Genomic DNA, 24605 nt, shown 5'->3' on the forward strand with positions numbered 1-24605 from the left:
GTTGTGCTGTTGTTCAGAATCTGTGTTAAACTGCAGGCTTCCCTATAACTGGCTGGGTCAGTCAGTTCAAATGTCAGAGGAATGTAAAGGCACACCACTACCACAGGACTGCATGTAGTAAAGCATTGTGATGTTCAAACCAACTTTTGGTTCAATGGTATCTTTATTTTTGAATAAAAATTGGCATTACTAACCTTGACTTCATTACAAAAATACATGGAGTTTCTTCATCACCATAAATTTCTTAGCATTATGAGATTAACTGCCTCTTCATTTATATTGCCATTGACACCACTATCAACAATTTGAATCTGAACATCATCACAAATGGCATCATCATTGGCCAAGATTGTACAGCAAAATTAGTATTACCACAATTATCAACAACAGAAGAAAGAATTTTAACTTGTGAAGCCAGTGACATGTCACCAACATTACAACACACTTCAGAAACAGTACCACTCACACTATATGATTGTTCACATAATGTAGTGAATGCAACTAACTAAATTCTAGATCTATTTTTGAAACATTTAAATTTTCATCATCCCTAGTTTTTATGCAGGAGAAAAATTCTCTTAAGTCATGGTGTACACCACTACATTCACCATCTAGCAGAGATGCTGAGTCACAGAAAGACACAACAAAAAGACCGTCGGAAAGTTAGCTTTTGGCCAACAAAGCCTTTGTCAAAAATAGACACACACACACACACACACACACACACACACACACACACACAAGCACACACACTGTAACAAAACAAAACTCACACACACATGACCACAGTTTCTGGCAGCAGGAGCCAAACTGGCTCCAGCACCAGAGAATGTGGTCATGCCTGTGTGAATTTCATTTGTGTGTGTGTGTGTGTGTGTGTGTGTGTGTGTGTGTGTGTGTGTGTGTGTGTGGTGTGTGTTGTGTGTGGTCTATTTTTGACCAAGGCCTTGTTGGCCAAAAGCTAACTTTCCGACAGCCTTTTTGTTGTGCCCTTCTGCGACTCAGTACCTCCGCTATATGGTGATTAACAATTAACCTTTTCATCATTTTGTTACATTCCATTATTGGATATTAATATTCTTTATCCCTTTACACCTATATTTTTGGTCATACTTTTCTTTCTCCTAATATGTTGATCATATTCAACTTACATATCCACTAAAACGATTTTCTTTTCTTTTATTGATGTTTTACTTTGCGTGTTCCTTTGTCCTTCTTGGTTGTGAAACTTTTGGTGATGGAGGGTGTTGTTAGTTTCTTTGATTATGGGGTGTCGTGATCCTCACTTGCGCCAACTTACTGTGTTGTTATATTTTTCTATCATTTGTATTCCTATAATTATTTCTTATTTCTTCATTATCATAATTAGTAGGACCTTGCTGCCTCCAATCATTCATATTTATTCTCTCTATTTGCCATTTCTCATTTTGTTCTTTTTCATCTAGCCCCATTGCCACTTTCTGCTCCCATTACTATCTCTGTAACCCTATTTCTATCGCTATTGCAGTTACTGTCGCCATCATTTCTAAATACTAATGTATGTCCTACATTCCATAAAACTATCCACATCAACACGCTGTACACTGCTTATAATCCGTTGGAAACTTTCCCCTCTTTAAAGCTGATACACAATGATCACCAATCCCAGAGGTCTTTCTAAATGCATGTTTCTCTGCAATCCCTGATACAAAAAGCGCTCATGTTGTCTCTGTCTCTTGCAGCTGATTTTTTTATTGTACCTAGCTTTCAACAAAACATGCTGTACATAATTCTTTTAGACATCTTCATTGACCTACAAATAATTTATATTAACAGAATCTTCTGTCGGTTCTTGGTAGAACAACATTATAATAAGTGAAAAGCACCAGTTTGCTTTTGTTCTACAATATTACTCAGTAAATGTCTGAAGATGGCCTTGTAAGCCAAAAACCGGTTAACAATAAAAGTAATATTGTAGAACAAAAGAAATAATTTTTCACACAATTGTTTTTCATCTTTGTAGCAGTTCATAGCAGCACTTTTAGGTAAATTTGTATTCATTTGCTTTACAAGTAAAGGAATTATATTGAGAACATACTGTACATCCCTTACTTGTAAATATTATGAATGTTAAGTTAATCTAAATATGGTGCTATGAAACACTATTTATATGCAACGAAACAAAAAAGAAACATAATGAAGTAAACAAATAGTTCTTTTATTTCTTTCTTGGCCTTGACAATGCCTTGAACAATTAAGTGAAACAGATTTGCTTAAAAATTAATAAAAATTAAGTTGTGGAGGAGGAGGAATAGTGATTTTTATCTAGAAGATAAGCAGAATTATAATAATTAGGTTACAGCCAACTATTATTCAGTACAATTCAAGTACTTCAAAGTATTGGTGTCTCAGAGTCAACTGACTGTTTTCTGTCTTTACTAGCAAGGAATATTGAATTTTAATTCACAACTATGTATTACATTCATATGGTTTCTCTTATTCGAACAGTTTTTGAGAACTGCAACCTATTGAACTATTTATTGTTTTCAGATGGGATAGCAGTTCTAGCACCATGTCCATGTATTCAGGCTCTTCTTCTATTTCCAAGTCATCTGCTAATCTCCAGAAATCAACCATAAAGAGGTAAGTACAGGTATATAAAGGACATTCCAGTGCCAAGTAACTTTTGATTTGATTTTTTTAAAAAGTAATAAAATCAATAATTTTTATTATTTGTGCAAGTGTGGGGTCTGGACAAAAATATGGGAATGTCATGAGAAATGCATTCTTGAACATAAATGCAGAAGATAGCGAAGCTTGCATGTTGCACTGTTGTATTTGACAGCACCTGTGCAAAGTCCCCAATAAGTTGGAAGTGGCAACTGTGATCAGAACAATGTTCTTTGTCATCGTGAGTGCACTATGACTGAATTTGAATATGGGCAGATTCTTGGTGCTCGTATGGTGGGTGCTTTTGTAACCAAAGCAGCTAAGTTTCTGGTGCTTCAGAAGACACCATATCGAACATTTACACTGCATACAGGGAAAGTGGAAAAACCTCATCTGCTAAGTCACAATACAGATCAATGTGTGTTCAGCAGTCATGACAAATTGACATTGAAGAGGATTGTGACAAAAATAAGGGGACAACAGCTGCAAAACTCACTGCAGAACACAATGTCACACTCCGAATCCTGTTAGCACTGAAACAACATGAAGGTAGCTCCAATAGCAGGGGATTGCAGAGTGAACTGGAATCCCAAAACCACTCATCAGTGGTGCAAATGCCCATAACAGGAAAATGTGATGCCAAGCACGTAAATCCTGGACTGTGGAGTTATTAAAGAAAGTCATTCGACTGGATGAGTCTTGTATCACACAGTTTCCAACTTTATCCGAGTTTATGTCCCAACACTGACACTTGGCTGAGGTTCAGTGATGATTAAGGCAGCTATATCATGGTAGTCCAGTCATTTATATCCTTATTGTACTGTGAGACCAGCCTTTGTATACCCTGAAGACAGAAATTTTCCTTGTATGATGATAAATAACAGATGGCAGCATTATTTATTCTTTCTGTTCACCACATTATTCCTTTATACCAGCTATTATGTCTATATTATGATTGCCAGCTTTGCTCTTCATTGTGATTATGTCATGTTCAGAGCTGGTTAATTCATTACCTCCTTTGAACCATTGATTCTCTTAGCGCATAAATCCCTTAAACTTAATATATGAAATTATACCTGTCCAGGTCTTAATATTTTGAGCATTCAGGAAATTCATCACTGTTCAAATCACACAGGTGCTGGTTGTTTTGATTCTGTTCACTTTTATAGATGCCTCTCTCAATACATTCATTTCATGACCAAAAAGAAATCATTTGTTTTCTTAACTAATCCAACAGCCATTGTATAATATATGTGCAAAACAATTGTTAGTCAACGGTGTTGTCCCATCTGAGCAGTAGCTCAAATTTTTTCAGGATGACATTACAATATATACAAATTGTAATTATCACCTAAAAGAAATTATTTACTTGTAGATACATGTCTGCAGTCCTGGTACACAGTGAAATCCCCATGCTACTTTACCATAACATTCCAATAGAGAAACCAAAACAAAATGGTGTAGCCTACTGATGAAATGGATGTTTGTGTGCTGGTTCATTTTCTATGTATGTTAGGTAATAACTTTGTAACAGTCCTTGCTGAGTTCCAGGAATGGTATGAGAACAAACCACTATCATACGACACAATAGGTGGGTGGCACAGACACTTTCAGTGAGGTTAAACAAGTCTGAATGGCGAAGAACAAAGAGAAAGATTCTCTCTATGAAGAGCCAGGAATTACAAGAGAAAAGTGGAGGTACTAGTGCTTGAAGATCTCTGTATCACAACCAAGGAGACAGTGGAAAAATTGAAAATCAGACATGGATCAGATTTCAAAATGTTTCATAACACATTGAAAATGAAAAAGGTTGCCACCACTGTGTTCCATTACTGCTCACAGCCATTCAAAAACCAAGCTGCACTGAGCCAAGAGTGTAAATGTGGTTAGCTGTGTCAGGCCAGTCCAGACAACTTCTTTAGCTGCATAATCACCATGGATTGATGCCAGGTACATCACTAAGACTGAGAAAAAGAATCAAAACAAGTAATGGGCATGTGGATTCACCACCGACGAGAAAGTGAAGACCCAACCATCAGTGGGTAAGGTGATGTTGAGTGTGTTTCAGAACTGACATGGAGCAGTGCCAACAGATTTTGATTCCAAGGGGCAAACTGACGCAGGAGCATACTACCGAATCTCCTGACAAGATTAAAGGAGACTGTCAAGAGAAAGCTTCATAGAAAGCTGTCCAAGGGGATGTGTTTGCTCAGTTGTAATGTCCTATCTCATTCTGCACAGGACACATTCACAGATACTGCTTCTTTAGGCTACCAAATTTGTTCTCCAGTGAAGACTTACACAATCAAGGTCTTCACTAAGTCATCCATTGTTGGGAAAAATGTGTTGAATTGAAGAGCATATATGCAAAAAAGGATAAGGATAGAACAAAATTTAATAGCTGCAACTTGATTTTTGGGAGATGATAATTAAAACATTTTGACTACCCGTCATAATATAACATCAAGAATCAGGAAACTTGCCATTGGTACTTCATGGCATATGGTATTCACAAAAGAAAAAGACATTTCTTGGTATTCTGTCATAATTTTTGTGTATTTTGAAAGAGTCTGCATTTTCTTGTCCCTTCTGTTATCCAAAATAGGCATTCTGACAAAATTAGGGATAGACAAAAACAATGCTTTTTGCAGTTGCTACAATTGTGACCTGATCAGTAACATCATACACAAAAGAAGAGTTTGAAATTTTACCTGTTCTGTTCATTAGCCAATAAAAAACTAGTTAACGGCAACAGAAAATCATTAACTGTCCCATCTGCAGCCAAGATATCTGAAGACTGATTTCATGCATCTCTTCAAGTGAATATATCCTGTGCGAGTCTTCATTTCTGTAAAACTAATGCTGTACTCCAGCCTTGTTCTCCCTCTATAGTTTTACCCTCCACATATACTATGACACTACCATGTTAGCTCCCACATGATACTGCAGGAATGTGTCTTACCAAGTTGTTGCTTCCATTATTCTTGTTACCATGACACTTTTTTCTCCCATGTCAGCACTGTGCCTCATCCTTATTTAGCCAATCTACCACTCAAATCTTCAGCATTCTTCTGTAGAATCATGTTTCAAAAGCAGCCAGATTTCAATTTCATATAAAGCTGCACTTCAATTAAATACTCTAAAAAAGACTTCAGAATATTTAAATTTATAACCAATGTTACTATACATCTCTTTTTCAGAAAAGCTTTTCTTACTTTTAAATATTTGATATCCACTTTACCTCTGCTGTGAGTGGCTATTATGCTGCTGAATTAGCAAAAGTCATCTACTACATTTAGTATGTCAATTCCTAAATCTCTGTATTACCATTACATAATCTATCTAAAACCTTCCAGTGTGTCTGGGTATCTTTGACATATATGTACTTCTTTCATATTCTTAAACCGAGAGTTAGCAATGATCAAATTGTGCTCTGGGAAAAATTCTACCAGCTGACTTACCTTTCATTCCTCTTCCCCAGTTCTCATTCTCTTACTGTTTCTTCTTTTCTTTCTTTTCCTATATTGGACTTCTTGTCCTCCATCACTATTAAATTTTTCATCTCTCTTAACATACTAAATAATTTCTTTTATCTCATAGTGCATGTTTTCAATCTCTTCGTGATCTGAGGAAGTTGTAGGTACATAGAGGGTGAAGCAAACAGGACTTTGCAACTTTGGAATGATACAGGAATTTATTGAGATAACTTACAGAATTGGTAGACATTTCAAATTGTAGCAAAGAACCTCAAGTTTTACATAAAAGTGTCAGGTGTCATTTTGGTTTGATGCAGAAAATATCCCACCAGTAATTGATTTATTCCCATACTCGTTGCAGCAAATTGGGCATATTTTGTGAAACAGCAGCATAGATTCAGTTTTTCAGGTTGGCTAAATTGTTTGATGGGGGAGGAACACACAGTCTTTAATGAAACCCCAGTAAAGAAACCCAGTGGTGTCAAGTCTGGGGAGAGAGGTGGCTGTGTGACTGGCCCTTCACAACCAATCCACCGACCTGGGAAGTGGTTATTGAGGAAACCTTGAACTCCCATGAGGAAAGGAGTTGTTGCACCATCTTGCTGGTAGTGATCCATCCCATCTCAGTCACCTTCATTGATCTGTGGAGTCAAAAAGTTTTCAAGCATATCCAAATGTACAATGCCAGTGACAGATTTCTCCCTGAAGAAGAAAGGGTCATACACTTTCAGTTCCCCCCCTGCGGGTCCGGGGTAAGAATAGGCCCGAGGTATTCCTGCCTGTCGTAAGAGGCGACTAAAAGGAGTTTCAACCGTTTCAGCCTTCCATCTGATGGTCCCCCTTGGGGTTTGACCTCCATTTTTCAAAATTCTACAGAAGTACGAGCCTTTTGGGGAAGGACACCTTAGGTGGTGTCTCACTGGTCCTCAGTGCACTAAGACCTTGGCACTCAGCATTGTAACGGCGTTGTAACCACACCCACTATTCCTCAAATTGGGCCTAAACGCCTAATGGGTTGCACAAGTTATGCCCATAGTGCGTCCCCATCTGCACCTACGATCATGATGGACTTTCCATGGCACCCGAAATCCAGCACGGTAGCCAGCCCGTTGTGGTAGGGTCGTCATGTACCCTCTAGGTTGTAGCCCCCTGACAACACAGGGATCGTACTGCCGATACCTGAGCTGCACCCTCCCCATGTCGGCCAAGGAGTAGATGCCCGTCTCCTTGGGCCATCAGGACTCCCGGCAACGGTCATCCTGCCAGGTGGCCCTTGCTGAGGCTGGGTGGCGCCCGTGGGGAGAGCCCCTGGTCGGAGTGGGTGGTATCGGGGCGGACGTTTCGCAGATGAAACGTCAACATGTATTGGGTCGCTCTGCGGCCGAGTCTTTTAAAAAGAAAGGTACTGTCTCTGGTTCTGGTTCTCCTGCCCTTTCCCCCTTGGCCACTCCCTGGGAGGAAGGACAGGCCCGCCGGCTTGGGGCGAAGTATTTCCCCCGTTATTTAGTCTGTTCTTGGACTGATGGGGGGACGTTCGCCACCTCCAAGCCCATGTTCTTTGTCCAGCACATTGAGGACATCTTCGGGGAAATCGAGGCTCTCAGTAAAATGCGTTCGGGGTCCGTTCTTATAAAGACCACCTCCGCCACTCAGTTGGCGGCGCTCCAGGCGTGCGACCGACTAGGGGACATCCCAGTGTCCATTGTCCCGCATCTGGCACTGAATAGGACGCAGGGGGTTATTTTTCATCGGGACCTCCTGCTGCAATCTGATGAGGAGCTCAGGGCCAACCTGGAGCGTCGAGGCGTGCATTTCGTCCGGCGAGTCCAGCGCGGCCCCAAAGACCGACGCATCGACACCGGGGCCTTTATCCTCGCCTTCAAGGGGGACGTTCTCCCGGAGAAGGTAAAGGTGATGTGCTACCGGTGCGACGTGCGACCTTAAGTCCTGCCTCCTATGCGCTGCTTTCGGTGTTTGCGCTTTGGGCACATGTCGTCACGGTGTGAGGCAGCCCCTTTGTGGTGATTGTGGACGTCCTCTTCGTGAGGAACATACATGCACCCCACCACCTCGGTGCATCAATTGTCCTGGCATCCACTCGCCTAGATCTTTAGACTGCCCCGCGTATCAGATGGAGAAGAAGATTCAAGAACAAAAAACTTTGGATCGCCTCTCTTATTCTGAGGCCAGGAAGAAGTATGACCGCTCCATCCCGTGACGTTGACAACTTCGTTTGCCTCAGTCATGTCCACTCCTTCCACAGTATCCTCACCCCTATCCTGTCCTCCCTCCACCTCCTCACCCCATCCGGAGTCTATGCCTCCGCCTCCCAAATCCCTCCCTTCCAAATCCTCCTCCCTCGCAGCCCCTGCCCCCTCTGCCCCAGGGGCCACCCTTCCTTCTCCTCCCCCTCCGCTGCCTGAGAAGCGATCCTCTTCTCAGGCGTCCATCGGGGAAACGTTCCGGACCCCGGCTTCCGAGGTCCGGCGTTCCAAAACGGACCCCGCGCGTGAGGACCTTCTTCGGGTCCAGCCCACCATCCCCGTGCCTCATCGGACTTCCCAGAAGGCCTCCAAGAAGAAGTCTTTATCCCTCTCTCTACCCCGGCGCGTTTCGTCTGATGCTCCATCCGCGAGTCACTGCTCTCGGCCATTCTCAGTTTCGCCGGGACGCTCTGCTGCTAGGCGCTCAGCTGGCCTCTCGTCGGCGAATGATGCTGCCCCTCCTACGCAACCCTGGAAAGTGGCCGCAGCTGGCGACGACTCGATGGAACAGGATCCGCCTCCTGCCGGTTGTAGCGTTGTTCCCTCGAAACCTGGCCCTCCGCGGCCGTCGAGGTGAATCACCCGTTTCGTTCCCCCTTTTTTCTGACTAGTGATGGCCTTGTTACATTGGAACATAAGAGGTATTCGATCTAATCGGGAGGAATTACAACTGCTCCTCCACCTGCACTGTCCACTTGTCCTTGGTCTCCAGGAAACCAACTTGCGCCCAACTGACCGTATTGCTTTTCCCCACTATACCTCGGAGCGGTCTGACCTTACCCCTGTGGACGGTATTCCAGCTCATGGTGGGGTCATGTTGCTCGTTCGGGACGATGTCTATTACCATCCCATCCCATTGACCACCCCACTCCAAGCAATAGCTGTCCATATTACTCTTTCTGCCTTTACTTTTTCCGTTTGTACCGTCTACACTCCATCGTCATCCGCAGTTAGTCGGGCTGACATGATGCACCTGATTGTTCAGCTTCCTCCGTCGTTTTTATTGTTTGGCAACTTCAATGCCCATCATCCCCTTTGGGGCTCTCCTGCATCCTGTCAGAGAGGCTCCCTCTTGGCGGATGTCTTCAACCATCTCAATCTTGTCTGCCTCAATACTGGCGCCCCGACTTTCCTCTCGGACTCTATTCATACCTACTCCCACTTGGACCTCTCGATCTGTTCTACCACTCTTGCCCCTCGGTTCTAGTGGTATGTCCTTTCTGACACCTATTCGAGCGACCACTTCCCCTGTGTCGTTCGTCTCCTGCACCACACCCCATCCCCACGTCCTTCGAGCTGGAACATACCAAAAGCTGACTGGCGACTTTACTCCTCCCTGGCGACCTTTCCGGACCACGATTTTCTCAGTTGTGACAGTCAGGTCAAATACCTCACGGCTGTTATCATCCATGCTGCCGAACGTTCCATTCCTCGCACTACCTCTTCTTCACGTCGCGTTTCCGTTCCCTGGTGGAATGAGGCCTTTAGAGACGCTATCCATGCTCGACGATGTGCTTTACGCACCTTTTGCCGCCATCCTACGTTGGGGAATTGTATTGGATACAAACGACTCCGAGCGCAATGCCGTAGAGTCATCAAAGACAGCAAGAAAGCTTGTTGGGCCTCTTTCACCAGCTCCTTTAACAGTTTTACTCCCTCTTCTGTCGTCTGGGGTGGCCTGTGCCGGCTGTCGGGCATTAAGGCCCACTCCTCGGTACCTGGCCTGACTTCAGGTAATGAGGTCCTTGTTGATCCTGTGGATGTCTCCAACGCCTTCGGCCGCTTTTTCGCGGAGGTTTCAAGCTCCGCCCATTACCACCCTGCCTTCCTTCCCAGGAAAGAGGCAGAAGAGGCTCGGCGACCTTCCTTCCACTCGCTGAATCTGGAAAATTATAATGCCCCCTTTACTATGCGGGAACTCGAACGTGCACTTGCACTGTCCCGGTCCTCTGCTCTGGGGCCAGATGCCATTCACGTTCAGATGCTGGCCCACCTTTCTCTGGCAGGCAAAAGCTTCCTCCTTCGTACTTACAATCGCGTCTGGACCGAAGGTCTAGTCCCCATGCGTTGGTGTGATGCCGTCGTTGTTCCTATACCCAAACCCGGGAAGGATAGACACCTTCCTTCTAGTTACCGCCCCATTTCTCTTACAAGCTGTGTCTGTAAGGTGATGGAGCGCATGTTTAACACTCGGTTAGTTTGGATTCTTGAATCTCGACGGCTACTTACCAATGTTCAATGCGGCTTTTGTCGCCGCCGCTCCGCTGTTGACCACCTTGTGACCTTGTCGACATTCATCATGAACAACTTTTTGCGAAAGTGCCAAATGGTAGCCGTGTTCTTCGATTTGGAGAAGGCTTATGATATCTGTTGGAGAGGAGGTATCCTCCGCACTATGCACAGGTGGGGTCTACGCAGTCGCCTGCCCTTTTTTATTGATTCCTTTTTAACAGATCGAAAGTTTAGGGTACATGTGGGTTCCGTATTGTCCGACGTCTTCCTCCAGGAGAACGGGGTGCCTCAGAGCTCCGTCTTGAGCGTAGCCCTTTTTGCCGTAGCGATCAATCCAATTATGGATTGCATTCCGCCTAATGTCTCAGGCTCTCTTTTTGTCGATGACTTCGCGATCTACTGCAGTGCCCAGAGAACATGCCTCCTGAAGTGCTGCCTTCAGCGTTGTCTAGACAGCCTATACTCATGGAGTGTGGCAAATGGCTTCCGGTTCTCTGAAGAGAAGACGGTTTGCATCAACTTTTAGCGATATAAAGCATTCCTTCCGCCATCCTTACATCTCGGTCCCGTTGTTCTCCCATTCGTGGAAACAACTAAGTTTCTAGGGCTCACACTGGACAGGAAACTTTGATGGTCTCGCCACGTGTCTTATTTGGCTGGCCGTTGTACACGTTCCCTTAATGTCCTCAGAGTTCTTAGTGGTTCATCTTGGGGAGCGGATCGCACTGTCCTGCTTCGCTTGTATCGGTCCATAGTCCGATCAAAGCTGGATTATGGGAGCCTCCTCTACTTGTCTGCTCGGCCATCCCTCTTACGCCGTCTCAACTCCATCCACCATTGGGGGTTACGTCTTGCGACCGGAGCATTCTACACTAGTCCCATCGAGAGTCTTTATGCTGAAGCTGCCGAATTACCATTGACCTACCGGCGCAACGTACTGCTTTGTCGGTATGCCTGCCTGCTGTTGTCAATGCCCGACCACCGCTCTTATCAGTCCTTCTTCGCCGATTCTCTCGACCATCAGTATGGGTTGTATGTGTCTGCCCTGCTGCCCCCTGGAGTCTGCTTTCGTCGCCTGCTTCGACAATTGGATTTTGCCCTCCCTACCACCTTCAGAGAGGGTGAGAGCCCGACACCACCATGGCTCCAGTCTCCGGTTCATATCTATCTCGACCTCAGCTCGCTCCCGAAGGAGGGTACTCCGGCTGCAGTGTATTGCTCATGGTTTGTCGAACTTCGTGCGCGACTTGCCAGTTACACCTTTATTTACGCTGATAGCTCCAAAACTGACGATGGTGTCGGCTGTGCCTTTGTCGTCGGGGCTGGCACCTTTAAATACTGGCTCCTCGACCAGCGTTCCAGCTTTACGGCCAAGCTTTTTGCTCTCCATCAGGCCGTTCAGTATGCCCGCCGCCACTGCCATTCATCGTATGTACTCTGCTCTGATTCACTCAGTGCTCTTCAGAGCCTTGGAGCTCCATATCCGGTCCATCCCTTGGTGCAACGGATCCAGCAGTCCCTCCATTCTTCTGCTGCTGATGGCTCTCCTGTCAGCTTTCTGTGGGTTCCCGGCCATGTAGGAGTGCCTGGGAATGAGGCTGCTGATGCTGCAGCCAAGGCTGCAGCCCTCCTGCCTCGGCCAGCCTTCCATTGTGTCCCGTCCTCTGACATTAGTGGGGTTGTTTGTAAGAGGCTTGTGTCTTTGTGGTGGGATACTTCAAGGCAACAAGCTCCGGGCAGTAAAACTGTTCCCAACTGCTTGGACAACCTCCTCCCGACCATCTCGGCGAGAAGAGGTCCTTCTGACCAGGTTGCGGATTGGGCATTGCCGGTTTAGCCACCGCTACCAGCTCTCCGGTGACCCAGCCCCGCAGTGCCCTTGTGGTCATGCATTAACAGTGCACCATGTTTTATTGTCGTGTCCCCGTTTTAGTCAATCTCGTGTTGTCCTGTCTCTGCCATCTACATTACAGGATATTTTAGCTGATGATGCTCGAGCAGCTGCTCGTGTTCTTCGTTTTATTACTTTGACTGGCTTGTCCAAAGACATCTAACTCCTTCACTTATTTTATCTGCATCTTTGTAAGAACTTTCTGGTGTCCCCCCCCCCCCCCCCCCCCCCCTCCCTTGAGTTTTACTAGATTCTATGTGCTCTAACAATTGTGACTGGGCGCTAATGACCTCAGTAGTTGAGCGAAAAAAAGAAGAAGAAACACTTTCAGTTCGCTAAGGGTATAGAACTCATTAACTTTGGGGCTGTCAAGAAAGTGTTCCAGGGTTGCATGTGGATTTTCACTGTCATGTATTCTGCAGTTGTGGGTGTTCTCCATGCCACTGTTATGAAATGTTGACTCATCACTGAAAGTTATTGTGTTTAGGAGTATCTCTGATGCATCATTTCTGCACAGAATTCCTCGTGAGCAACCAACCGTATCAGCATCACTAATGTGCTGTGTCATTGTGTCTGTTTTCAAGTGTAAACATCTACACAGTACTTGTCAAACAGTCTTTTGTGGAATGCCATTCTCACGAGATGCACATCTCATTGATTTTTGTGGGCTGCAGGAAAAGCTCTCCTTAACCTGTTCGGCATAATCAACAACATGCAGGCGACCTGTTGATTTATTGTGTCACAGTGAACAACCCGTCTCAACAAAGTTGTCATGCCAAGAGTAAATTGTAGGCCTGCTTGGAGGTTCCTTAGCATATTTGGTGTGAAATTTACGCCCAACAGTTGTTGCAAATTTCATTTTGTGAAATCAAAATGTGCAGCGAGTATGCTCCGCACCAGTGAAAGTAGTCATTTGAACTGCGCACTACGCTGATGCTCTTGGTGGTGGAATGGGACACTGATGCTCTAAACGAATCAAACTTTAGGTTGTTTGATACAAAATGACACATCTACTAGTTCTGTAAGTTTTCAATAAATTTCTGTCGCATTCCAAAGTTGTGAAGTCTTTTTTGACTCACCTTGTATATCTGTACTGCCGTAGTAAGTCACAGCATTGTTCCTATCTTGCCTAAGATGATCCAATTACTACCTTGTCCTTAATTATTTACCTACATTTCTGTTTTCTTGTTCATTTTTAGATCTACTCCTGCAGTGCCCATATTTGAATTTGTTTTCATAACTCTGCATCCACTTTACCAGATGTAACTATACACACATATGTATTTCAATATCTTTGTCAAATGGGAATGGGAATATTTGAACTCCTGCCAAATAATGTCATCAGTATGGCTTTCATTGGTAATACTAGTGATTGAGGCACTGCCATATGCAGCCTCAGTGGGTAGAGCTTACAGACCACAAAATTGGCAGCACAGCAAAGCACATGGAGTTCCTCTATTTGCATTAAGCCTTTTGAGATAAAGCCGCACATCATCAAAAGCCTAACAATAATGACCCTGCTACGGCATTTTGACTTGCTTTGGTTTCTATTGAACATTGACTTTGATTTTTAAATCTGGTTATCTGTTTGCCCACAAGCTATTCTTTTGTTTCACTAGCTCATGATGATTCAGCATGAATTGGTGGGGTTGCCCAGAGCTTGCTACTCTCAGTGGATTTTTACTCGGGAACTGGTAATTAAATTGTGAGCTGATTTGTTCAGATGACACAATAGCTATTATCTAAACTGAAGATGATCATGATAATGATCAATGACATACTATGTTGTTTGAAATGGAGAACAGAATTAGTCATTTTTGCTGGTAACAAAAGTTACATTCTTAAAGAAACACAACAAACATCAATGGAGAAAACAGCAGAGAATGATCTCACATTAATGGATTTGGATTAAACTTTGTTAAACTGCAGTTCATCCAGTTTGTTCTGCAGAAAATATATATAATGTTACCCAAGCTGCACTTGCATATCAGTAGTTATGGTATGACGAGTGATTGTGAGTAAGTAAGCTATTATGTGTGTAATAACACCAGCTATCCTCAAGTGTCTGTGTTTTTGAGTAAGTGTAGCTCATAGTGTGCACTCACCCCTGTCATCAACCCCCCTCTCCCCTTCCCCCCACTGCCCCTCCAACACATGATGTGGTGGGGTACACACAGCATATCTGTTGAGTGATGTATGCAGAGGGGCATCTATGCATCATGCTATTGAAGTAGCTATACATTATGCAACAAATTTAATAATTTTTAACATATATTATGTTCACTGATGTAAAAAATGATGTTCCATTCCTTACTTCACCCCCTTAGGGATCAGTTTTCTTGTTCTTCCTTGGGCTTCAAGCTATCTCCATACAAAATTTCATTGACTCGGTTCAGTGGTTCAGTGATGAAAATGTAACAGAAATAGTTGCTTTCATTTTTATAATTTCGGTAGGGATTAAACAGATGTTCTGTTTTAAAAGGAAACAGTAAATTGGGAATACAGTTTTGTTTTTTATGAGAACTTTAACAGGAAAATTAATTTTGTGTATCTGCTCAAACAGGTAGATTTACCTATTTTCACTATACAAATTAGAAATATTAAAATTTGAGAATAATGATTGTATTTGTGAATACAATATAAGAATAAATGATCCACATTATTGCCCGGTGAATATAACCTTACTTTTGAAAGAATTAAGTAACCCGTCATAAAGCTCCTAGATAACCCATAAAAAAAGAAGATATCATTAACTAGAACTTTTTATCCATTAACCACAAGGTTGGTTCAAACAATGGAATACAGTAATGGCTATGGCAGTACTGAAGGTGTGCACCCTTGTTTTCTGTGAAACTGAGAAAGTATAGATCAGCTAGTGAAGCATACATAAACAAACAAATACTGTCTGAACAGGCCTTGAAGGCACCGTGTCATCTTCAGCCCTTAGGTCACCAGATGTGGATACGGAGGGGCATGTGGTCGGCACACCACTCTCCCGACCATTGTCAGTATTCACGGCCGATGCCGCTACTTATCACTCAGGTAGCTCCTCGATTGGCCTCACAAGGGCTGGGTGCATCCTGCTTGCCAACAGCACTCAGTACAGTCGTATGGTGATCCATCCAAGTGTTAGCCAAACCCAACAGCACTTAACTGGTCTGATGGGAGCCAGAGTTACCACTGCAGCAAGGCCATTGGCAGTGAAACATACATAGAGAGGAGAAATTGCAATATCAAGTAGCATCACAACAGGTTAGGAGCTGTATTTATAGATCCTGTAAATTTTTAAGTAAAAATTGTTCAGAGAAAGATGGTTTACATCATAACAGTTTAGGTTCCAAAACCAGCTGCAAACATTTAATGATACTTACCATATCATAAGAAATAAGGGAGCAAATGTCTATTGATGCTTGTCATATAATAAGAAATAAAGGAAACTGATAAGTGCTGATGGGGATATTAAATAACATAAATGCCACTGAAACAGTAGTATACCAAAAATTATAAATAAAACTGGGAGTGCTTGTATCATGCACTATAATGTAAATGGTTTAAATTCTGGATACTCAAGTGACAAAAACTCTAAAACAATAACCAGCAGTGTTTTGTCACAGTTTAAAAATGTTGAAGCATTATGTTTAAATGAACATGTTTTTCTTTTTGAGCCATAAAAATCATAAATAGCATTTGCAACTTCAAAGTAGCTACCGGCTTTGGGGGGAATATGAATCACAAGGACGTTAATGCATAGTTATTCATTCTGGTTTAGATTACCATGTAAGGCGTGAGTTTTAAATGTTTAAATGAAGAGTGTATTTTTGGGGATTGCTGTGTTAAGAGACCTAAATATCAGTACAGTCTTGATTTATAGAATCTCAGGAGATGTGACATCTCAGCCTTTCCTACTTAAATTTCAGAGTTTGTTAGAACACCCTAGTAAAGAAAAAAAATGAAAATGCTGTTGATTTCAACATCAGTGTGTTGAGTGAAAACTGAGAGGCATCAAATTTCATTGCCTTAGTGCAAAAAATACAGTTTCAGATTAAAATTTTCTGAATGTACCAGAGAAAATGCTCAGTCAGCTACATGTATTGACAATATTTTAATGAATTATGTGTCTGAAGATAAAATAAAAGTACAGATTTTGTTTGGATTTAGGAATTTTTGATCATTCAGCTGCTCAAAGCAATTAAGGAAGTCAGTGTGAAATGGCTCTTTAATCAAGAACACTTCATTATATTTATGTAAAGCTGAATTCAACAGAAGTGCTGCAAATTTTGAAGCATTTGCAAGCATTTGTCTTTCTCTTTCTTTTTTAATGAATTATTTATTTATTTTTGAAATGTTTTAATTAAAAGCATTAAGAAAATTAAAATAGATCACTAAATATATAAGGATCTCTAGTGCTAAGAAGAGACATCTATGTACGGAATAGAAATATTGACTTTATTGAATATATTAGATGACATAAAAGTATATTAAAAAAAGTTCTCAAGGTAGCAAAGCAATTGACAAATTCATTAATTTTAAGGCAAGAGAATAACTCAAAGACAGTGTGTCAATTGCGAAATCTGAATTAGGTATTAAAGCAGGGATGCACAGACCATGGTCTGATGGCCCCATGTGGCCTGCCATTCATCCAAAAGCACCTCACTGTTCATTCTTATAACTGAATTTAATCAGTCTTGATTCTCTCCCAGAAAGGAGAAGGTGGGTCATTGCAGAATTTAGTTCTTTTAAGAGTACATTGTTGTCACTATATTTTTTAAATAAAGTGAATATTTGTGAAACAAGTAATTTGAACTAATTATGCTTATGGTTTACTATATTTTTGTTTTTGTCTCAGGCTCTTATATAGTCACAGTGATGGATTCTCAGCCCATGGTATTAGCAAATCTGTACACCCCTTTATTAAAGCCTCTAGTCACAAAATTTGTAAAATGAAGTGTGAATAGATTATCGTGAATTTAGTTTAAATTTTGGAATACTTTAGTGAGCTCTTTATTAATGTGGTGAAATGAGATACCAGTGATGAGGATTATGTGAATAAAATATGTCCCTTCGAACTAGACCATAAGTCTGAATGCCTTACAAAATTTAAATCAGTTTCAGCAATAGATGTACAAATATAGATTAACACTGAAAAAGTAAACTTCTGAATTTGTGCATAAAATAGTAGGATACCCACTATCTATAATAATAAACTAGTCTTATGAACATGGTTGTTCCCTAGAGATGCTAAACTACACAGAAGTAAAACTGCTCAAGAGAGGACATGGGAAATTATCATTCCATCTCCCCTCTTCCATTGGTGTCGAAAATGTTTGAAAGAGATGCTGCATCTAGACTCAAAATTGTTTTGAAAAATATGAGATTATTTTTAAAAACCAATTTGGCTTCCAACTTGGAAAAAGCACTATAGACACAAGTAACAAGTTTGTTGAAAAGATTATCACATCATTAGACAATAAGAATGAAGTCATAGGAATATTTTGTGACTCACAAAAGCCTATGACTCAGTAAATCGTTCTTGGCTTATCTATAATCTTGACAGGTATGTGATCAAGGTTACTCCATACCTATGCAAAAGAAAACAAAGAGGATTCTCTCTTCAAATGCAGCAAACTATTCTTTCAAATGGAAAGCAGTAATGCAAGGTCTCTCTGGAGACTCTATTCTTCGACCTATTTTGCTTTTGTTCTACATTACTGATTTACTCATTGGTTTAAATGCCCCATTAATTTTATTTGCAGTTAATACATTGCATTAATTGAAGACCACAATGCAGAAAACATCCCTGTCTGCTTCTTAAATACAGTAAATCATCTAGAAACATGGTTTCAGCTCAATGGATTAATCCTGAACATCCTAAGATCCCACATGATCCAGTTAAGAGAAAACAGTCTGTATCACAGGATATTAAACTAAATCATAAAAATCAATATCAAGAAGAAATGGATTCAGTGAAATTTTTAAGGTCAAACTTAGATAAGAATTTGTAGTGGAATAAACATGTTGAGCATCTCGTAAACAAATTTTGTAGATTTGCAAATGCAGTGCAAATATTAGCTAATGCCACTGATATGGACTCAAGAAAAACTGTATGCCATAGTTACTTCCAATCAGTTATAAGTTACAATACTGATTTATGGGGAAATTCAAATACACTGAAACTGCATAAAAGAATAATTAGAATCATGTGCTATACGTCTGAGGTAATTGTCACTCCCTATTACATAAAATCTGCAGTTATTAACAGAGCCCTCCCTACATAGCTATGACTTTATCAGTTACAGTTTAGAATATATCAAGGTAAACTGTTTTCATCATTCATATAATATAAGGATTAAGATACTTTTATACTCCCTATTCATCATTTGCACTTATGTGCTTAGACTTCCCAGTACACAGGAGTGAAAATTTACATCAAACTAAAAGGAAGGTCCATTTTGAGTATGAAGTTAGATTCACGAAAGAAAAGAAAAGAAAAGAAGAAAAAAGAAAAAAAAACTTATATGGTACTTTGCGTCAGCGATGCTACCACTCAGTTGAAGATTTCGTGAAGGATGAACTGAATATTTGAGCAGGCCGTAGTTTATCAATAATCTTGGAATATAAATGTGGCTGAGTTTTCACAAAAAAGTTGCATTTGCATTAAAATGTTGCTCTGTCATATTAACTGTAGTTTTATGTTGGTAAAATTCTATTACCCACTTTTTTATGTATCCAATGATAAGCATTTGTATGTTACAAGATAAATAAATCACAGTGCACAGATTCAGTCACTAAGGCAGTTATAGTGAGTCACTGATGTTTAATCACACAGCATTTTGGCACTTTTCCCATTGCAGTGTCACTATCTGCTTTTAGTAGAACTTGGGATAATTTTGAAGGAGCTGCAGTGTAGCATTATGTCTAGCTACCACTGGTTGGAAAGTACAGTGTGGTAACATCTGGGTCAGAATAATATCTACACAAAAGAATGGTGATATGGGCTAGCCATACTTAGTGGAAAACTGCACTATGCGGCAGTAATACCCATAGCAGGTACGACAATGTCGCCACACCAGGACCAGACTATTGTTATGAGTTATGTGAATAGGTGTGGGGTTTTAGTGTAACAAATGTGCCTCAGAGTCAAATAAATAATAGCAGATTCTGAGGCAGAGGCATTCATAGTCCAGCATCACCACCATGATGCTAGGTCCATGCCAGACAACAAGAGGGCCTGCGCACTGCTAGCTGCAGCCACGGGTACGAGACCAGATCAGTCCAGCTGCCACCAGCACTGAACCTGATTCTGGGACTTGGTGCCATGGTGCCGCTGTCCTGCTGTACGCACCCTCTGCTGTCCAGTTTCTGCCACAGGACAGCAGGTCATGTCCCATGCACATCAGTCTTCCTTCACCTGCATGATGGACATCACTGTGCCCGAGTCATAAGTTCAGGCATCCACTGCTGCAGGATACTGCCACAGCATAACTTGGAGTGCTGCTGGTGCCATGGCAGTGGCAAGTCACAAGCTGTCACTCTGCCCAACATCAGCATTGCAGGGCGCTGACACTGTTCCTTCACACCAGTCCAAAGTTGATGCCTGCAAGCCTTCACAGGCCTGGGACCCCTGGAATGAGGCGTGTCTGCCTCACATTGCTAATTATGTAATGTTTATCTGAAGTTAGTAAAATATTCTTTTTTGTCGTCAGTGTATCTACGGGGTCCCACTGGCCTGCAACCACACCATTTGCCCTACCAGTGCCTTGCCAGTGGGTCATGATTAAACATAAGAATTAAGTATGGTAATGTGGGAAGCTAAGGAATGTTCTGTCCCTGAAGTTATTATGGCTGAGTACACGAAAATGAGTAAGGTTGATGCAGTGATGAAATTAGAAACACAATGTGTCACTGTTGGGGAAGCTGTACAACTGTTGGTTAACTATGTGACACAGGTGAGGGTGTTGATAACATCCATGAATAATAAACTAGTGGAGAATGATGAAGAGTTGGGCTTGTTGAAAACACAGTCTAGGGTTGGATCCAGGTGTGGTGAACCTTGTTACTCCCTTTTCCTTCAGGTCGTCTGAGGGTGCGGTGTTATTTGTACAGGATCTCATGTCATCAGCTGACATAGGTGGTTGGTCGCCAAACATTTGTTACAGATAGGCATATTGTACATGTCAGGGGAAGATAAGTCATTTGTATGTTGCCCAGAGGCAGTGGGCAAAGCAGAAACTTTTGAAAAAATCTAGCAGGTATTGGTACAGAGATCCAGGATGCAAAATAGCACACAGTTTTACTGTGAACAATTGAGTGCTATTTCTAATAGGTATAATGAAGCCATTGAGGATTTTGTGGATAGAATTAGAAAGCTTAATGTATGTACATACGAGTTAAAATGTAGCGAGGAGGTAAATAAGTTGGTACTACAGGAGGCCAAGCAAATGGTATTCTATGCTTTCCTGATGAGTGATTTGTCACCAGGGATGTCTAGGAGGGTGTCCGCTGGTACCCTGTGTGCAGCAGTGAGGTTGGCATTGGAGTACGAGGAGATGATGTGTAGCTAGGCGTTAGAGATCAGAGAAATGTATTTGTATCAAATATATGATGTATTAATTGTGGTCGTAAGATGCAAATGCATATGAAATTCTGCCAGCTATGGAGCAGTAAGGGTGGAATGAATTACCAGTGGTTTAATGAGAATAATAACAGGGGTAGTATGGATCAGCAGCAATGGAATATGAGTAATTGTAGAAATGGTCTGAATAGTAATAAGCAGCTGTTAAACTTAAGAGGGAACCGTAGTCCCACCAAAAGGCTTTCCTAGTAAAAGTAAATGCAGTGAAAAATGAAAGCAGAAAGTGCCATAGTGGGTGCAATACAAGGTGTGTGAGAAAAGTAATGAGGCTGATTTCTTTATCTACCAAAGTTTTTATTTTTTTTCAAACAACAATATTATCCTTTCAAAGTAGTTCCGTTTGGCAGCTGTACACTGCTGGAGTCGTCATACCCAGTCTTGGTAGCATCAGTTGATATGACCTTTAACATGTCAGTCAAATTCTTTTGAATGTTCTCCAGAGTCCCAAAATGACATTATTTTGAGACTTTTTCAATTTTGGACAAAGTCTCAAGGTGAAGAGAGTGACTGTGGAACAACAAGAAAGCCTTTCGAGGTCAAAAACTTGTACAAGGCAGTCAGTGTAATCCATGAACAGTGAAATTAAGGCTTAATTACACATGTAGCAACCTGCAGATTACTGTACCTCCGCCACCACTACTGCGGTGCATATGGATACCCGCATACATTTGGCTGCTCCAGGCCCCCACTAGAGGCTGCAGACTTTGTTCTGGCACCTCTTGTCATCTACAGCTGATCACAAGGGGTCGCTGGTGGCCAAATGCTTCTTATATAGCCATGTACCAGCTCCGGTCAGCAATCTTTCATATGTTCCCTGAACTGTATTTTGCTTACTCTGTCATGCAGTGACTGTACTTATCCTGTTATGCAGTGACTTAATAAGTAGCAGGTTTCTTATGATCGTGTCTTTTATTGTGTTTGGAGTTAGAACAGCATAATTGTATATTGAGTGGCAGTGGGAAGTTGCTACAGGAGAATGCAGAGCCTGACTTACCAGTGGTACATTAGATGTGGCTTGTTGTTTAGTGCAGTGAAGTATTGTATACATACATAGAGGACTGAGGTAAGGTACTATCCATCAATGTGGATAATTTTAGTGCTGAGGAGGTTAAATTGTTAAAGGGTGATGTTAGAAGCTGTAGAGGATGAGGTTTGCTGCACAGAAGGCGTAGGCTGTAAGAGATCACAGGATACTGAAAAGACTGCATTTCAGATAAGGTGAAACGCTGGGTACAACAGAGGGGGTGCAGTTATAAGAGCTATTGTTAGAATTTCAGGACTTTTTCTTTCTGTGGGGCCATTGCCTGCAACACGTGACGCAACAAAGGATTCTGATAGGGAGCAAAGTGGCTATACAGAATTGCACAGTCTCTGCAGCTGTTTTTCGAAGAGTTTATTAATCAGCATTGGCCGACAGCTTAATAGAAGAGAGCAGTAGCCCCTGGGGAATGGGAATTGTAATCAAAAATGGTTCAAATGGCTCTGAGCACTATGGGACGCAACTGCTGAGGTCATTAGTCCCCTAGAACTTATAACTAGTTAAACCTAAGGACATCACAAACATCCATGCCCGAGGCAGGATTTGAACCTGCGACCGTAGCGGTCTTGCGGTTCCAGACTGCAGCGCCTTTAACCGCACGGCTACTTCGGCCGGCGAATTGTAATCACAACAAAGTCTAGGAATGGTCCGAGCAAGTATTGGTTCTCTTGTAATTACTGCCATTTGAGTAGTAAGACTATGACAGATGCCTGCCCAACTCCAAACATCTTGGAGACAATTGATAATCTTGAAAAATGCTAGTACTTCTCAACTATGAACTTGAAAAGTGAGTACCAGCAGTAAAAAGTGGCTCCAGGGGTTAGACCAAAGACTGCATTTTCTGCAGCTTGAGGACATTATCAGTATAGAAGAATGCCATTGTTGTAAAGAATGAAGCAATTGTTAGATTGGATGTTGAGGTGTTGAAAGTGTTGAAGCCTTTTGTCAGTGTCTAGTGTATGTAGATGAGATAATAGTTTTTTCAGAAACATATGCAGAAATATAGACAAATACTGAGGGATGTGTTCAGGAGGTTACGAGCCCCACGTCTAACACTGAGTACGGAAAAATCACTTTGGGTTGCAAGAAGGTCATTATTTGAGTCACATAATTAGTAGGGATGGAATGAGGATGAGCAAGGAGTTACAATATTTTATGGGCCTCCTGAATTATTGTAGAAAGTTTGTGAGGGTATTTGTGGATATAATATGGCTGCTTATGCAGTTATTAAAGAAGGGTGTCAAGTTTTGTGGTCTAAAGAGTGTCAGAGAGCATACATTGAACTGGAGGAGGCACTAACATAGAGTCCAATTTGTTGGCATTCCCAAGTTTTCATGAGTTTTTATTACTATGTGATGCATTAAACGATGTTCTTGTGTGCACTAGTGTTGGTGACTAGGTGGGTACTGAAGTTTGGAGTGCCAGAAACAGTAATAACTGATCAAGAAATGAACTTAATGACAGACTTGATGAAGGTGTTGTGTAGGTTGTTAAAGGTGAAGAAATTGCGAACTAGTCCACTTTATATCTTTAGTCAGATGGAAGAACGAGACAAGTTCATCAGAGGGTCAGAAGGATGCTTAGTTATTATCTTTTATAGGTTGCTGTCATTTGAGGTGGTGCATGGTAAGAAGATGCTATTGCCATTTGATATGATTAAACAGAAAGGGAGCAAGAATGGAGAGTCAGTCTGGAAATTTGCAAGAACAGTGAGATAGGTTTGGAAGAAGGTTTAGCAAGCAAACACCAAGGTGTTTGGAAAGCAAGATGAGGCAATGAAATAAATGGGGGTTTTACCTGAGTACGAGGTGGATCAGGAAAATAGCGGGTAGGTCGGGGAAGAATGCCAGTGTGCACTCGGTGTGCTTGCCGGGGGGTCTCGTCCGTAATGTGGAGGAGGCCCTTCCGGCAGCTATTGAACGCACTGGGTGTGACCGGCTGCAGATAGTAGCACATGTCGGAACGAATGACGCCTGCCGCTTGGGTTCTGAGGCCATCCTTGGTTCCTTCCGGCGGCTGGCTGATTTGGTGAAGACAACCAGCATCGCACGCGGAGTGCAAGCTGAGCTTAATATCTGCAGCATAGTGCCCAGAGTCGATCGCGGTCCTCTGGTTTGGAGCCGTGTGGAGGGTCTAAACCAGAGGCTCAGACGACTCTGCGACTATAATGGTTGCAAATTCATCGACCTCCGTTATTGGGTGGAGAACTGTAGGGCCCCCCTAGACAGGTCAGGCGTGCACTACACACCGGAAGCAGCTACTAGGGTAGCAGAGTACGTGTGGCGTGCACACGGGGGTTTTTTAGGTTAGAGGGACCCCCCCTTGGGCAAAACGATAAAATACCTGACGGCTTACCAAAGAGGACATTATCATCGTTGATAAAGAATGTCCGTCCTCAGAGACCAAAAACAGGAAAAGTTAA

General features: G+C 42.1%; 1 protein-coding gene across 1 annotated transcript in view; it reads left to right on the plus strand.

Annotated features, from left to right (window-relative positions):
* The window catches only part of LOC124615774 (spatacsin), a 395474-nt gene that overhangs the window by 37751 nt on the left and 333118 nt on the right, over window positions 1-24605 (plus strand). The window contains exon 5 of the mRNA XM_047143873.1: window positions 2530-2622. Within this exon, the coding sequence (XP_046999829.1) occupies window positions 2530-2622 (93 nt within the window). The remainder of the gene's footprint in view (window positions 1-2529; window positions 2623-24605) is intronic.

Source organism: Schistocerca americana, chromosome 5 (assembly GCF_021461395.2).
Source record: "Schistocerca americana isolate TAMUIC-IGC-003095 chromosome 5, iqSchAmer2.1, whole genome shotgun sequence".
Classification (NCBI taxonomy): Eukaryota; Metazoa; Arthropoda; class Insecta; order Orthoptera; family Acrididae; genus Schistocerca; species Schistocerca americana.